The sequence below is a fragment of the Corvus brachyrhynchos genome, unplaced genomic scaffold (assembly GCF_000691975.1).
Source record: "Corvus brachyrhynchos isolate BGI_N302 unplaced genomic scaffold, ASM69197v1 scaffold426, whole genome shotgun sequence".
In the NCBI taxonomy this organism is placed as follows: Eukaryota; Metazoa; Chordata; class Aves; order Passeriformes; family Corvidae; genus Corvus; species Corvus brachyrhynchos.
In genome coordinates this window covers 198,117-214,271 of record NW_008238653.1, presented here as the reverse complement: position 1 = coordinate 214,271, position 16,155 = coordinate 198,117, and the positions used below count along the sequence as shown (strand labels likewise).

General features: G+C 49.5%; 1 protein-coding gene across 1 annotated transcript in view; it reads left to right on the top strand.

The window, feature by feature from the left end:
* The first annotated feature begins 5,478 nt into the window (after positions 1–5,478).
* Positions 5,479–16,155, top strand: part of SMARCC1 (SWI/SNF related, matrix associated, actin dependent regulator of chromatin subfamily c member 1) — a 59,611-nt gene continuing 48,934 nt past the window's right edge. Inside the window, exons 1-5 of the mRNA XM_017737673.1 lie at positions 5,479–5,619; positions 8,265–8,350; positions 11,935–12,016; positions 12,842–12,934; positions 15,067–15,136. Coding sequence (XP_017593162.1) covers positions 8,277–8,350; positions 11,935–12,016; positions 12,842–12,934; positions 15,067–15,136 — 319 coding nt within the window. The 5' untranslated portion in view covers positions 5,479–5,619; positions 8,265–8,276. The remainder of the gene's footprint in view (positions 5,620–8,264; positions 8,351–11,934; positions 12,017–12,841; positions 12,935–15,066; positions 15,137–16,155) is intronic.

The following is a 16,155-nucleotide window of genomic DNA, read 5'->3' as shown; positions in this document are numbered from 1 at the left end:
TGGGAGTGCTGGAAAAAGGGAGGAAAAATCCCTCAAAATCCCTTCGGTGCTTTTGGGGACCGCGTCCGGCCGCGTTAAAGCCCCGCGTGTTGCTCCGAGTTCGCTCGGCGGCAGCGTCGCTGCTCGCTCTGGTGCCCTTGGGCTCCTCTTCCTCCTCGCGCACTTCGCTCGGCTCGCTTGCTTCGCTTTAAGTGGTTTTTCCCGTGTGCTGGTTTTGTAACTTCATTTCAATACCTGAGCCGTGAAGAATCACCCGGTGTAGCTTTCCAGCGCTGTAGCGATCCTGGAAGAGCTTTAGTTGGATCGGAGCGGTGCCCAGGGGGTGCTGCGCAGCCCAAAGGTGCCTTAATCTCCGTATTTTCCCAATGCTGGGGCCATCCCGCCGGTCCTCGGCAGGCCTGGTGTCCATCACCCGTGGATGAGCTTGTCCCGTGCTGTTGGTTGGGTTCTTTGTGTGGTAAAGAATCTGAGAACGGGAATCTGAACTGGGAACCTGAGCTGCTGGATCGGTGTGGGGTGAAACCAGCTCGGGCTCGGGTGTGTTTTTCCAGTCCTTCCAGCTCGGATCGGTGTGTGGGGCGCAGTTTGAAGCGGCAGCTCGAGCCCTTTGTGTTGATAGGGAAATGTAACAGAATATTTCTGCAGTTTGGCTTGTTCCGGTTGTGGTTCTGTGCTGTCCCACGCTTTGGAGGAGCTGTGGTTTTCCCTCTCGCTGTCCTGCCTGAGCACCCCAGGATCCCAGCAGATCCCTGGAGCAGCACCGCTGTTCTGAGGAGGGTCTGGGTGCCCTGCTGAGCACAGAAAGGTGTTTGCTGTGACTCCAAACCCCCCAGCCGGGCTGGCTCTCTCTGTACTGGCTGGGCAGGTTGTGTGTGGTGCAGGAATGGGAGCCAAGGAAAAACCTCTCCATTCAAATTGGTTATAAAAATGAGATGTTCGTTTCTGATGGCTCTGGAAGGTAATTAGAGTTGGGCTAAGGAGACTTTACAGGGCAAGTGAATTTTGGAATGTTGCTGTGAAAATCCTTTTTAAAAATGGAAAATAATTTTGGTTTGGGGAAATAAGAAAGCTGATACCAGCATTTAAAGATGGAGCCTTAACACTCCAGAGGGAAGGGTTGATTCCCTTTTGGATGTGCTGTAAATGGAGTCTGCTTCATCTTGTGCCTGCTTTCGTCCTGCTGTAGGTGTGTGGCTCCTTCCAGAGAGGTACATGGTGATTTTAACTGGCTTTTGTCCAGTTTATACTCTTAAAAATAGATGTTTGTACATCTCGGTGGCGAAGCTGTCAGCAGCAGTTGGTGTGTCCAGCTCTGGGAGCTCCAGGGACACTGGGGGCCAGCTGGAGAGAATCCAAGAGCAGCACCAAGCTCCATCAAGGATCCAGAGGTCCCAAGGGGCAGGGAGACTTAGAGAACTGCAATTACAGAGCTTCTCATTTTGTCTCTCGATTAGACAAGACTTTAATATGGAAGAGTTTTCCGTGTCTCCAGAGTACAACAAATATTGGGGAATTCTCTGTCTCCAGAGTACAATTAAGAAAGGAAGAGGTTTAAAGAGTAGTGTGGAAGACTCACACTGGACCTTGCAAAACTTATTGATGGGCACCAAACATAATGACAGAAAATGAAATTATTAATATTGTAATGAAATTATTTATTCCAGGCTCCCTCCCGCCCCCTGTTTGTGTGTGTGAGGTCGGGAAGTCAGTTTGTGCTGTTTCTGTGCATCAATGCAGGAGGTGCCCAGCTCCTTCCCAGGCAGTGGGGATGCAGTAGGGATGTTGCAGCCTTGCTTCCCTGGGAGCTGGGAATGGGTTCATGCCGTGGGTTTGGAGTCCTGGGGGATCTGACAGCCTTTCATAGAACAATGTCACAGGATCCTGGAATGGTTTGGGTGGGAAGGGCCCTTAAAGCCCATCCGGTGCCCCCCCTGCCACGGGCAGGGACACCTCCCACTGTCCCAGGCTGCTCCCAGCCCCAGTGTCCAGCCTGGCCTTGGGCACTGCCAGGGATCCAGGGGCAGCCACAGCTGCTCTGGGCACCCTGTGCCAGGGCCTGCCCACCCTCATACCCAGGAATTCCTTCCCAATCTCCCATCCATCCCTGCCCTCTGGCAGTGGGAAGCCATTCCCTGTGTCCTGTCCCTCCAGCCCTTGTTCAAAGTAATTTGGGTAGACTGTAATGGACACCTTGATGTCACCATAGTTAATTAGAAATTTACAGTTCAGAAATAAATTGGGCAATTCTCTGTTTATTGTACTAATGCTTGTTTATCTCTAACATTGTGTATTGTTTAGATAGTTCCTTTCTCAGTAAGCCACATCCCTCATATTAAAATGGGGTGTCCCAAAGCAGTTATTTCCTGTCTATAAAACCTCTTTCTAAAGTATTTTGGGAGGGTTTTTAGCAGCTGCCTGATGAAGGATGCAGCCCCTGACTTTGGCCTTACAGCTGTGCTCCCCGAGGACCCATCCCGGTGAGTTGTTCAGATCCAGGTCAATACAGTGACCCCTGGGAGCTCTGGTGGCTCTGACAGCTCTGCCCCTCTGAGACAGAAGGCCGGAGAAGTTGATTTTTGGGACGCAGGGAGGAGGGCATTGAGGTTTTTAACGAGCAAGTGGAATGTTGAGTTAGAGGGGCTCGGGGCACGGGCCAGACACGGACTCAGCACTCGGAGCTCTGGGGGCAGGGCAGAGCTGGGACCCCCTTGCACTGTGCAGAGGGGTCTGTCCCCATCCCTGGAGCTGCTGCTGCTCCAGGGGGTTGGACCGGTGCCCAGGGAGCGTCTGCAGAGCCAGAGCTGCGGGCAGAGCGGGGGATCCTTGCTCGCTGCCGCGGATGTCCCTGCGCGGGGGCCGGGGCTGGCTGGGGCCCCCCTGCCCGTCCCCGCAGCCAGGGCTGCCCTGGGAGCGGTCGGAGCTCGCCGCCGCCCGGCTCTGCTGGCCTTGGCAAGAGTCTCCTCGGTGACTGGCTCGGATTTAATCCAGGGAGGGTTCTCTTTCTGCGGCTCTTTTGTGTTCTCACCTTTGAAAAGAAACAAGGGTTGTAACCCAAATCAAAGCGTTTTAGTGTGGGTTTTCTTTTCGCTCGTAAGTGGTGATCTGAGCTGAAATGCGCTTTGTTTTGGGGGAAGGTGTGTGCACCGGGGCCACACCACAGAGCGCGATGTGGTTATTTGAGGTCAGTGCCCACATCAAAGGCGGGTGTGGATCTGTCCCCGGTCGGTGACAAAGGCTTTCAGGGCAGCTGCAGTGCAGGTCTGGCTGCAGAATGATTCCCTCTGCTGCTGCTCACACTGGTTTCTGACCACACGTTTTCTGCTCAAGTACATTGGGGGTGGTTTTGTGCTTCTAATGATTGTGGAAATGTTGGAAAACTCTTTGCTGTGTCAGTGGGGCTTTGGCATTTTAGCACGAGAGCAAAATCCTCTTATGGAACAGGGCATCATTCTGTCCTCCAGAATTCACCGCTTAAAAACCTTTATTTCCTGCAGGATCATTTTGTGGAGACAAGGGGAAAACCTGGAGATCTGTTGGGACTTGATCCTTCTGTGGTCCCTCAAACCCTCTGCGAATTGATCAGGAAATTGTCTGCTGTGTTTTAGTGCTTGAAGATCCGTTTGTGCTGCTCTTTAGGAGGCAGAAATGATGGAGGGGAGTCTTGGGCTTCTTTTTGAAGGGTTTTCTCCCTTATTGTTCAGGGGAACCTCAGGCAAGGTAATGGGCTTCTAATTAAAAGGATGTTCAGGATGTGCAGAGGAAGATGAGAAGGTGTTGTCTTCCTTTATAGCTTCTAGCTGTCAGTGCCTCCTGCAAGAGGTAAAAATGGGAGCTGCAGGAAAAGGAATGATTGCCTGAAAAAGTTCACATATCTAAGAATAGGCTTTGCTAGGTGTATTCTCATGTAATTTTCCTTTTTCTCCGAAGGAAAATATCTGAAAAAAAAAAAAAAAAGAGTAAGTCAGTACAAGGATGCCACCTCTTCTGGATTTGTTTTTTTGAAGGCGTTTCATAAAATCCCAGACTGATTTGGGTTGCAAGGGACCTTAAGGATCATCCAGTGCTACCCCCTGCCATGGGCAGGGACACCTCCCACTGTCCCAGGTTGCTTCCAGCCCTGTCCAGCCTGGTCTTGGACACTGCCAGGTGCCCAGGGGCAGCTGCTGTGGGCACCCTGTGCCAGGGCCTGCCCACCCTCCCAGGGAGCAATTCCTTCCCAATATCCCATCTAACCCTGCCCTCTGGCACTGGGAAGCTGTTCCCCCTTGTCCGGTCACTCCAGCCCCTTGTCCAAAGTCCTGTGCAGAGCCAGGAGTCCGACTCAGTGATCTTTGTGGATCCCTTCCAACTCAGGATATTCTGTGATTCTGATGTAATTAAAACATTAATTCCTGGGGGAGGGAAGAGGTCAAATTAAAATGCAGCTTTGAAATTGTAGCCTTCAGTTCTTTCCAGGCTCGTGTTTCTAGGTTGGGATTTATACACAGGACAGGACACTCGGGAGCCTCACAGGAATTTGTGTCCTTTGAGTTGGGAACATTTAATTTCTCAGATATGTGTCTGCTCCTGAGAAAGTGCTGGGGGAACTCACATCTCGGGGTGGTCAGGCACTGAAATTATAATTGTTTCCATTCACACAATGTCTTTATGGTGTCTTTGGCTTTGGAGCTGGTGCTTTGCAAAGCTCAGTTAGGTTTGACTGGCATTTGGCACCACAGCTTTAAAACTTCGAGGGTTCTGGGTCTCAAAATCGGGTTTTTTTAAGGGGCTTTAGAAGAATCTGGTTTGAGCAAAGAGCAAAGGCTGAGAGTTACTGAGCAGAGGGACTGGGGTAGCTCAAATTGCTCCATGTTCTACCTGGAAAAGTGGTGTTTGTTCTTCTCTTGGAAGTCTTCTGGCACAGCGAAGAGGTGACATTCAGTGAGTGAGTACTGGATATTTAGGAGTGAGAAAAACTCAGCACCATGGGAGGGGTTTAATATTCCATGCTGTGATTTTACATTCACATTTTATTCAAAGCAGAACCTTGGGAGCTGCTCAGATTGTCCCAAAACATCGCAAGCGCAGCTGTGTGGCTCAGCTTTTCCCTCTGTGCAGAACATCCTATTTATACCAAGGGGTGCTCTGAGGATTAATTAGGAGTTGATTACAGCAGGAGGCTGTGAAGTTACTGCAGAAAGCTCTGTGTGTGTGGGCAGCACGAGCCTGTTCCTTTATTAGGAGCTGAGATCAGCTTGCAGCGGTTAATCTGTGTCTGTAACCCTGAGGAGCTGGGCACGAGCCTTGGGTGAGTGCTGGATTTTTAGCCTAAGGCTTGGAAAACGTTTGTGCTTGGTGCTTCTCCTGTGCAAACCCCTGCTCCACGCCTCCCCAGCCACACAGGGATCCCAAAATGCTAAAGCTCTGCTCTCCAAGTGCTGGAGGGAGCTGGGGTGTCACCAGTCAGCCTTCACTCCGAGCTTCCCTCTCCTCAATGAATGTGTGCTTTGTGTCTTGCAGTACGTTCAAGCAGATGCTCCTACCAATAAAACACTGGCTGGGCTGGTGGTGCAGCTGCTGCAATTCCAGGAAGATGCCTTTGGAAAACATGTCACCAATCCTGCCTTCACAAAGCTTCCTGTGAGTATTGGGGTTCTCGCTCTGCTCTCACAGCTCCGTGTCCTGCTCTTGCTCCAGTGTAGGTGCTGCTGGAATGTGTCCAGGGCATCCCTGCTCCAGCCCAGGCTCTTCCTGATGCACCCTCTGGAACAGCACACTTCTCCTCAATGCAGATTTTCAATGTAATGCAGCTTATTCTCGTATATTTGAAATTATTTCTGGAATGCTGTGGGAATATTTTAGTTTCTACTAAAATTCAACGTAATTCATCAGTTTTAAGTAAAATCTAGACTGGTGCAGACTAAACTGAGTGAATAAAATGCACTTTCTGAGGCAAACAAGCTCCCACTGGGCGTTTTGGTTGATTAAACTCCAAACTTGTAAAGCTGCCAAGGCTGAGAAATGACTTTGCCACATTCTGCAGCAGCACTCGGTTACCTGGTTGGTCTGGGATGGTTCTCCAGTCCCTCAGGATACAGGTAGCCAGAAACAACCTTGTGCTTTCAAATTCCAGCCTGGAACCCTGCCCACCACCCAAAGGATCTTGTCCCAGGGAGTGTGAGGTCCAAAGAGCTGGTGGAGGGCAGGGGATGCAGGACAGGGAAGGACAGAGGGATCTGGGAGGAGGGCAGGGATGGCAGCCAGGTGCCAAGGCCCAGCTGGATGATTGAGGGAGGTCTGTGGGCCAGGACAACTGTCCTAAACCTGTGTGTAAGTGTGGCATCAGCAGGGAGGGGTGTGCTCATCTGTGCCCCAGGATGTGTCCTGGCATTGGGGTCACGCCTTTGGGGTTCTGGATAGGTGGGTGCACGCAGCTGGAATCATTTGCAGCCAGTTCCAATGCTGAAGCCAATTGAAACTGAAGTTGGCCTGACAGCTGTTAGAGGAATTCCTGTGGCTGTGGGTCCATGTGACAGGACAGGTCCTTTCTTTGTTCTGTGCTGGGTTTTCCCAGGTGTTTTGCCCCTGTAACCTCTCCATGAGGGGTGGGATGTGCACACTCCTTCACTGGAAGGTATTTTCAAACTCACAGGGTGAATACTGGAACAATTCCCAGATGAATTCTGGAAGGAGTCCTTCCCTGTGAGGGTGGTCAGGCCCTGGCACAGGGTGCCCAGAGCAGCTGGGGCTGCCCCTGGATCCCTGGCAGTGCCCAAGGCCAGGCTGGACATTGGGGCTGGAGCAGCCTGGGACAGTGGGAGGTGTCCCTGCCATGGCAGGGTGGCACTGGATGGGCTTTAAGGTCCCTCCAACCCCAACAGTTTTGGGATTTTAAGAATCTCTTGGTGCTTTGGAGTGCACCCAGCAGCACCCCAAGGTGCCATTGAGATCTCACCACTTCTCCTGATACCTTGGTGATAGTGGGAAGCTTTAGGGACAGAGGGAGCTTTGCAGGGCTTTATTTGGATGTGGCAGCACAAACCATAAACCTGCCCACATTCCACAAGTGCATAAACCATTGGAGTGCTCCCGAGCCTTAAATCAATTTGTGTTATCTTAAAAATGGGCAATAAACGCTGCAGTGGCATCATAAAGATGTTGTTCCTGTGTTTGTTCTCACTGCTTCAAAGGTCTAATCTGGTCAAATTTGCTCAGCTTAACTTACAGCACTTGGATCTCGGTTACTTCCAGCAGGAGACACCTCCTCAGCACATCTTCAGGAGTGCTGCTGCCTGGGGGTCTCTGCTCTGCTCCCAGCAGAAGGCCCCTGGTAACCAGAGCCTGGCCACTGAGCAGCTCCCCACGCTCTGCTTTGTGCCTTGTGCAAGTGTTTTATATTTACTGAGAAATACAAAATAATCCATGATCAAAGCAGGTCCTGCTGTCGCCTCTCCCTGGTCCTGCCTTCAGCTGGCCCACCTGCCTGTCTCCATTTCCAGGATAATTTTGACAGCAGCCGGCTTCTCCCAAGCACAACCTTCCTGACCAGAGAGGTCAGGAAAGCTGCAAATAAAATCCCAAACTAAAATGTGTCAGAAAAAAATGAGCTTTCTGTGCAGGAAACAGGGGTTTTCTCAATAATCTTTCAGAGGAGGGACTTGGTGGGACTCCTGGAGCCTCCAGCCTCCTCGTGCTCCTGTTTGAAGTGCAGTTGTGGAATTCTTGCTTTGGGAACGGGTGACTCACGTGTACTCTGGTGAAACTAAGAAGGAAGAAATGAGCTGGATTGAAATGAGGTGGATTTGGTGCTCTAGGGCAGATCTACAGCTCCTGACAAACAGCTTTCCGTGGGGGAGGGATGTGAATACGGAATATCTGAACTCTGCTTCAGGTGCTCATTTCTGATGATCTGGTTTGATGTTCTCATACAGAAGAGCTGCTTCCCTGACAGCTATGATTTGAGGTTTAATTTACTATGAAATGGGTGTTCAAAGAGTACTTTGTATTTTTACAGCTCTACAAGGAATTATTTTCGAGGAAAGACTTGGAGCTTTCAGATACATCAAGTCCTTGCAAATACAAAGAATTCTGCTTAATCCAAATGCATTTAATCTTCAGGAAACATTCTGAAAGGAGAACCTCAAACTCCCAAAGTGCTTCATCTGAAAATTAACTTTTCATTTGATATGTTCTATGTCTAAAACTCAGCTAACAAGTACATATTTGTTTAAAATAATTGCATAAAAGTCAGTGTTACTGTTTTTCCTTGTTCTCTTGGGTTCCAGGCAAAGTGCTTCATGGATTTCAAAGCTGGAGGTACATTATGTCACATTCTTGGTGCTGCTTACAAATATAAGAATGAACAGGGCTGGTAAGTTTTTATTTGTGGTTTATACACCTTTTGCATGAAACCAAGCACATGAATTGCTTATGCAAACTACCTAAAGTTTAATCCTTCCTGGAGAATCGGGCAGGCAAGGCAGTGGAGATGGGAAGAGGGAATTTTTTCCTGTTTTGCTGATGGTAGCTTTTTAAAGACACACCCCCACACTTCTAAATTTAAAGAGAAATTGGCCAAGTTTAAGGTTTTGGGTCTGTACTTGGAGTTAATTACAAGTGTGAGGCTCTTTTTTTATTTCCTTGCTGTCTGACTGAGAAAATGAACCAGGATCGGAGTCTCACTTCTGTGAGATGTAAATCTTTGTTTCTGTATTGATTATTTGGTTTAGTTACAATTGGGATATGCTGCAGATTCTAATAAATGCTCAGATTTCCATTGCTCCAAAAATGGGGAGTGTAAGCACTTAGAAACTGCCCCTGTAGCTGTTGACACTGGTATGAAAAATATCCCTGTGACATCCCAGGAGTGGTTTAACCTGGGTGTTGTTAAGTTATAATCCTCTTCCCAAGTGAACAGCAGCATAGGATCATAAAATCCTGGAATGGTTTGGGCTGGAAGGGCCCCTAAAGCCCATCCAGTGCCACCCCTGCCATGGCAGGAACACCTTCCACTGTCCCAGGCTGCTCTGAGCCCTGTCCAAGCTGGCCTTGAAATTAGGATTTTTGAGAGCATTGGGCAAAAAAATGAGGATGAAAAGTCAATAAAGGTAAACAATAAAAATAAGCAGAGATTGTTCCTGTCCACAAACTTAAATAGTTTGGATGTGATGTTTCCAATCTGTAACTGCATTCCTGGAATTGACTGTCGTTTTTACACACAAGAGCCATTTAAAAGGCAGAATAAAGTTGTTTGAGAATGGATGGTTGTTTTTAGGAATTATTTATGCTTATATCTGCTCTATCTGGGGTGGATATATCAGGAATAAGCTGCTCTCAGGGGTTTTCCTACTCCGGTCTTGCCAACACCTGGGACAGGCACCTGTTTGCAGTGTGGTTTATCAGGAGTGTCTTGCTACCTCTTGGCCTTAAGATACAGGAATGAAATGGTTCCAACTTGAGGAATATTTGAATATTTCAATGCCCCACGTTTTTACCAAGCAAATCTCGTTTCCAGTCAGTTGCCCAGCCCAGCTGAGCTCTGGGGCTGCCTCCTCCCCTGTCCCTCCCTTGCTGCTGCCTCAGGGTTAGCGTGGTAGTGCCTGGTGTCTGTGCATGTGGGCCGTAGCGGGCAGTAATCCTGGAACTTAACTCTGAGGATCACCCCTAGAGCCTGGAATGTGTCCTCACTGACTCAACCAAATAATCCGTGGTGTTTGCCTGAACTGTGATTGATTTGATTTTTGAATGGTCTGCATTGTCGCTCCTGCTTAACCTGTTTGTGACTGATCTGTCTTATAGGAGAAGTCCCTTTCCTCGCCACAATAGGTATGTCTGAGAGCTGGACATACCTGTCCCTCACTGCAGCCCAAGCCAACGTGGCACAGGGAGTCTCTTAAGCTGAGGACAGGAAGAATTAGTGCCATTTTATCCAAATGGGCAGCTAAAAAAGTGCTGATGATTAATGTATCGATGTCCTTCTCTGGGTTTCTGAAGCAGGCAGGGATCTGGGGTCATGCACCATTCCATGGATGCACAGTGCAGGTTTTGAGCAAAACATGTAAAAATTTTGGTCATGCCCTGAGTGTCTTTGTCTCACAGGTACCAAGAGTTCTGTAGGTGCTTATTTGGCATTTATCTCCCACTGAGCCATTCTGGGTGTTTCAGATACAAACCATGGCTGAGTACTGGAGAAGGGGCTTGATCTTGACTCTAAAATCCTCTGTTTTATAGGTGTAAAATACTTTATTAACAGGGGCCTGACAGCCTTGATGTCTGGTCCTGCTTCTGCAGGTCAGGGTGAACTTTTCAAAGCACCCAGCAGAGTCATAAATTCCTCTTAAAAAGGCTGATTCCAGTAAACATGCCAGGATCTTACGTTTGATTTGTTTGCCATGTCCTCAGTTTGAAGGGCAGAGTCCCTAATGTCCTTTAGGACAGAAACCATCCCCCCTGACAGAGGATGTTTGTAGAGCTGCCCAGCACCTCAGAGTGTTCCCACAGAACCACCTGCCTGGGCACCTCCCTCCTGAAAATCCCAGGAGCCTCCCATGGAGAAGAACGTGGTGCTGCCAGCTGGGGTGTCACGTTTGATTTAGTGGGGTCACATGCTGGTGTGGTCACAGGGCTTGGGGCTAAAAGTCTTGGGGCTACTCTTTGCTTTCCTTTACCTTCTCTGAACATTTATGGACTGGGAAAGGGGGTTTGTTGCTGGAAAAAGGGCTGTGTTTATAGGAAACTGTCCTTGGCTGTGGAATAACTGGTTTGAGCTGGGCGGTGGTTGCAGCCCATCAGTCCCTCGTGGGGAGGCTTTCCCACTGCACTGGGTGTGCAGGACTTTGGATTTCACACCCTGCCACCACCTCACACCCCAGGGAGCCTTTCCAGACTCCAGCAGCAGCGTGTCCCCAAACCGGGGAGGTGCAGGTCACGTTCTACATCTGAGAGGCACAGCCTGAGGGTTGAGCACCTCCTGGGGCTTTGGGAGAGGCTGGGTCGGGAGGGCTCAGTCCCCTCCCCGGCACTCCCTGGTGGTGCTGTGGAAGTGCTGGTGCTGGACGTGGTGAGGGGCTGCTTTGGGGCTGGGGTTGTCCCTGCTCAGGTTCTGGGGGTCACCACTCAAATCCCTTGTTTGGGTTGGCCCATCCTTGAGTTCCAAACGTGTGCAGGGGTCAGGTGGGTACAGCAGAGGGGATCTGGGGGCTCTCGTGCTGCTTCCCAGGAGGAATTCTCAGGTTTTATGTCCTTCCCCCATTTCTGATGGACAAATCTCCGTTGGTATTGCAATAGTTGTGGTGATTTGCCCATGAAATACCGAACTTCAAAGCACCAGGGTCCAGTAAAGGCAGTGATAAAATGCTGACCAGGATTATTCGCTGCCTGTGTTCTGGGGGGGGTGGTTTGTTCTCACACCAGGCAGAGGAATTGCTGGTTTTCCTGGATTCCCAGGACTGGAGGACGGGTGCAGCTAGAAGTAAGAGAACCGTGAGAGCTCTTTCATGAATTTTCTCATCTGGCTGTTGAAATCCATCGTGGTTGTGTGTTTAATTACCCCCTGTGACTGTGGTGGAATGCACGACCCTGCTGCAGGGTTTGGTGGGCACTGTCAACCTTCCTTTTTCTCCCTGAACATATCACAAGTCAGCTGCATTTGTTGATTTGGTTCATTGTGGTTTTCTTGGCTTTAGGGGGCCACGTGCAGCAGGAAAAATTGTTGCTGCTGTCAACCTTCCTTTTTCTCCCTGAACATATCACAAGTCAGCTGCATTTGTTGATTTGGTTCATTGTGGTTTTCTTGGCTTGAGGGTGCCAATTGCAGCAGGAATAGTTGTGCCTGTGCTCCAAGTGTCCTTACGCCGCTGCCATGATCCAGTGTTTGTGTGGAACGGGGAAGGTTCTGGACTGCTGGCAGGGGGGGGACTTGGGGAGTTAATATTTCTGAATCATTTCCCTCAACAGGAGGAGGTTTGACCTGCAGAATCCCTCCCGGATGGATCGGAACGTGGAGATGTTCATGAACATTGAGAAAACACTGGTGCAGGCAAGGAGCTCCCCCAGCAGCACTGCTCGGGCCAGGGATCCTCCCCACCCCCTGGGGACTCAGGGAAGGGCTTCATCCTGCCCTTTGCAGGAATATGGGGCTCTCCCTTCCCTCTCCCACCCAGTTTAGTCACAATTCCACGTTTTCACTTGAAAAATGCAGAGTATTTCCACTGACCCTCTGTGGATATGCAGAGGGTGAGGAAAACCTGTTGTAAGGTAGGAGAAAACATCCCATGTGTCCCCATGTCCCTGTGGAAGTGGCACCCTTGGGACTGAGTAAGTGGTCCTGTGCACACCCATTCCAGGGCTGACCTTCAGTTTGATCTACACTGGCCTTTTTTCAGGTTAAGGTACATTTTAGTCTCACTTTATCAAACACATTATTATCTATACCCATTAAGCAGCTCTGTGGAGTCTAATTTGAAGTTCAGTTTTTTTCACTGCTGCATGGGAATAATGTATGATTTTTTCAGACTCTAAAGCCAAGTTCAGTGTATAATAGAGTCAAAACATAACTTTCAGGTGTTGTTAGGAGTGGCAACAGAAAGAAGAACAGCAAAAAGCAACAATATTCTTATTACAGAAAGACTTTGCCAGTGTGCAGGGGTTTCAGTGCATAATAAAACCTGGGCAGGGCTTTGCTGGGGAGGTGTGTGGAGGGAATGTCCCTGCCCAGGGCTCCTGGAGCTGGGATCACTGATCTGTGCTGTCCCCTGCTCTGGGTTCCTTTGGAGTTCCAGCACTGGGGGTTTTAATAGGAATATTGTGATTTTTGCCACGGATCACCTCCTAATTCCTTGTTTAACTTGCTGTTCTCTCACAGAACAACTGTCTGAGCAGACCAACCATCTACCTCATTCCTGACATGGAGCTGAAGCTGGCCAACAAGCTGAAGGACATTGTCAAACGTCACCAGGTGAGTGTCACACAGCACAGCTGTACCCAGTGTTGGTCAGCTCTGAGGGAGAACCCCTGGGTTACCCTGTGTGGGTCTGAGGACACGGGGCTGCAGCAGCAGCTCTCTTGTGGAGTGGTTTTTATCCTCCCATGGATGCTGAATCCTGGCTGTGCTCCAAAAGCAAACCTGGACCTGCTGCTGCCAGGTGGCTCTGGCTGAGCTGGGGGCAGGCCTGGCTGATTTATTGCTCAGTACAGGTTTGTCCAAACCTGGGACTCAAGCAGGGAGTGAGGCAGCTGTTCCAGATGTGTGGGACAGCAGAAGGAAGCTTCACTCTGTAAGTGATTGTTGGTTTTTGCTTTATTTCACTCTCTCACTGCTGGTGCTGAGCAGAGCCCAGGCAGCCCCAGACATTCCAACACCTTGGAATTCCAGGTGCTAAAGGATGGCCTGAGCGAGATTAATGGCTTCATCTCTTACAAACATAAACAATCTTCTCCCTTGTCTGGAGAGAGATACCCTGGAACGTGACCCCTGGGTGGTTTGATGGCTTTTGTGTCAGGACAATTCACAGCTGTAGCCAAAGAGTTTCTTTCCCAGATTTAATGTATTTCCTGTGTTGTGATTATGAACCATTGTCTCAGCCTCAGTGGGGCAGATTTTCACAAGTTGCTCTTAGTTATTTGGCTGATTCAGGACGGGTGTTATTGCTTAAATTAGAGTGAATGAGTCAATTTTCCTTTCCTAGAGGAAGTCTGTAGTGAGCTCCACGCTGTATCCATGAGTGATTGAAGGGATTTCTAAAGCAGCTTTGTCTCTACAAGGATGTGAAGAGATGAAAACAGAAGTTGTCCCTAATTCTCTTTTTGGGCTCTCCTTTGCTCTGCCTCTGAATTCTCATCTTGTCACTAACTTTGCTTCCTCACTCTCTTGGTTTTCACTTTTTAACCCCTTGCTGTCATCTCCCCACGACCCCAGCCCAGCGCCTGTAGCTCCCTGGTATCCCAAGTCCTCCCTGCTCCAGCTTCTCTTCATCTCTTGTGTTTTAAAGCTCCACAGGAAATAAATGAACCTTAATTATGTGGTTCACAAAGCTCAGATCTACAGGAGCATCTTCAGCTCATGGGGAGCTAAGGGAGAATTTCCGTCCTTTTTCCTCAAACACTGGGCAGGTTCTTCATTCGTGCCAGGGCTCTTTCTCTAAATTCTTATTCTCCAGCTCCCTCCTTTGCTGCTGCTCAGAGCTGCTCCTGGCCCTTCTCTGAGTTCTGGGAACTCTTGGAGTGGGAACTCTTGCCCTTCAGCCCCTGATCCCAGAGTATCTCCTCATCCCGCTCCCACAGTGCTGCTCTAATTCCTCCTTTTGCTGCTGCCATCCAGGGATGGGATTTGCAGCTTGTTGTGCTCTGAAATAAATCTCCACGTGTTTATGGGATGGAGGTTTTGAACACCATTTTCCTACCAAACTGTTGCAAAACACAACATCCCTGCAGACTGGGAGATTCTGATCTTTGGGAATGACTCTTCCCATGTGGAGGCTGGGGCTGTCAGCAGCATGTGGGGGAATCTTCTGGGCCTCTGCAGGAGGGAAGGACACTTGCTGGATTGGCAGTGTTAGGGATTTATTTCACAGATATCTGAGCCTGTAGTAGATTTTTTTTCCAGATTGGTGTAGGTTGAGTAGGAATGTTGTTATGGCTTGTTCCCATAGGAAGAGAAATTGCTTTATGGACCTCTCCACAACTTCCTGACAGGAGGGTGGAGCTAGTTGAGGTTCTCTAGACTTTTTCTGCTGTAAATTGTCATATTTACAAATTGGTTTGGACCAAAATGTAGAAAGTCCCAGGTACTTTCTTACAACCTATTTTTGTGTGAACTGGTTCCATTTATCGTGAGGGTTGGGGCAGAGGGAACAAGGGCAACAAAGGGTTTGGGATGAACAGAGCAAAAGATGACAGAGTAATTTGGCAGCAGCCTTAAAGTAATTGCCTTTTCCTGGCACTTCTTGGAGCTGGTTTTATTCATTAAAGGTGGCCTTGAATATTCCTGGGGTTTGTGGGATGTGGGTAAAAAGAAGCAGCTGCGAGGTTTGGGGTGATGTGTTGAGGGTTTCTCATTTGGTTTCTCCTCTTCTTCCCTGTTTCCCACAGGGAACAGTCACTGAAGAGAAATCCAAGGCTACCCACCATGTGTATCCCAGTCCTACCTCAATGGATGATGGTAACGTTCTGTTACAGTTTTTGAGAGGGAGTAGTCCTGTAATTAATTCCATGAGAAGTTCTGGAAGTGTTCCCCAGACTCAGCTGTTCCCAGCCCGCTCTGAGGAACACTTGCTGAATTATGGATAATGTCCATGGGGAGCTTTAGGTTGGCTATTGGGAATATTCCTCCTGCCCAGGGCCGTGGTGGAGTCCCCATCCCTGGAGGGATTTCAAAGCCCCGTGGATGTGGCACCTGGGGACATGGGGCAGTGCTGGGGAATGGCTGCACTCTGTCATCTTGGAGGGCTTTTCCAGCCTCAGTGATTCCCTGATTCTGAGTTCCTGGCTGTCCAGGAATTCTGTTGGGAATGCTGGTGCAATCCTTGTGTGTGGGAGCAGTCGCAAGGAGAGCTCCTCAGTGAGGCTTGGCTGTGTTAGAGTTCATTCTGCCTGGATGAAGGGCGAGGTCCAAAAAAAGCAATTTCACAGCTGCCACCTTCAGCTAACAGCAAAAAATACTTCTTCATTTCTTCATCTTAAATGCATTTAATTACCTGGTGGATCGTTGTCCTCAAGTTGCACAGACATAAATCCCTTTCCCACATTCCCTGGCCTGTGCTGGCCACTAGATGGAAGTGCTCCCTGCAGTTTGCAGGGATCAGGGGTGGTTTGTGCTCTGTCCCTCTGGCAGTGCCATGCCCAGGCTCAGCTCTGTGTCTGTGTCTGGCCAGTCAGGCTCTCAGCAGGGTGGGACAGAGCTCACAGCTCTGAGCCCCAAGTTACACTGTGGGGAACAGCCCTAAATTCCAGCAGGGATGAGAGATACAGGTTCACATCCTCTGGATTCCTCCTGTAACGCTTCTCTGGGCTCTGTTCTTGGGATTTGGGTTGCAGGGTTTGGTACTTGAGAGCTGCCCCAGCCCCGGGGCCAACAGCACCAGGACCTGGAGCTGCTGGACAGAGTCCAGAGGAGGCCCCGGAGCTGCCCCAGGGCTGGAGCCCCTCTGCTCTGGAGCCAGCATGGGACAGCTGGGAATG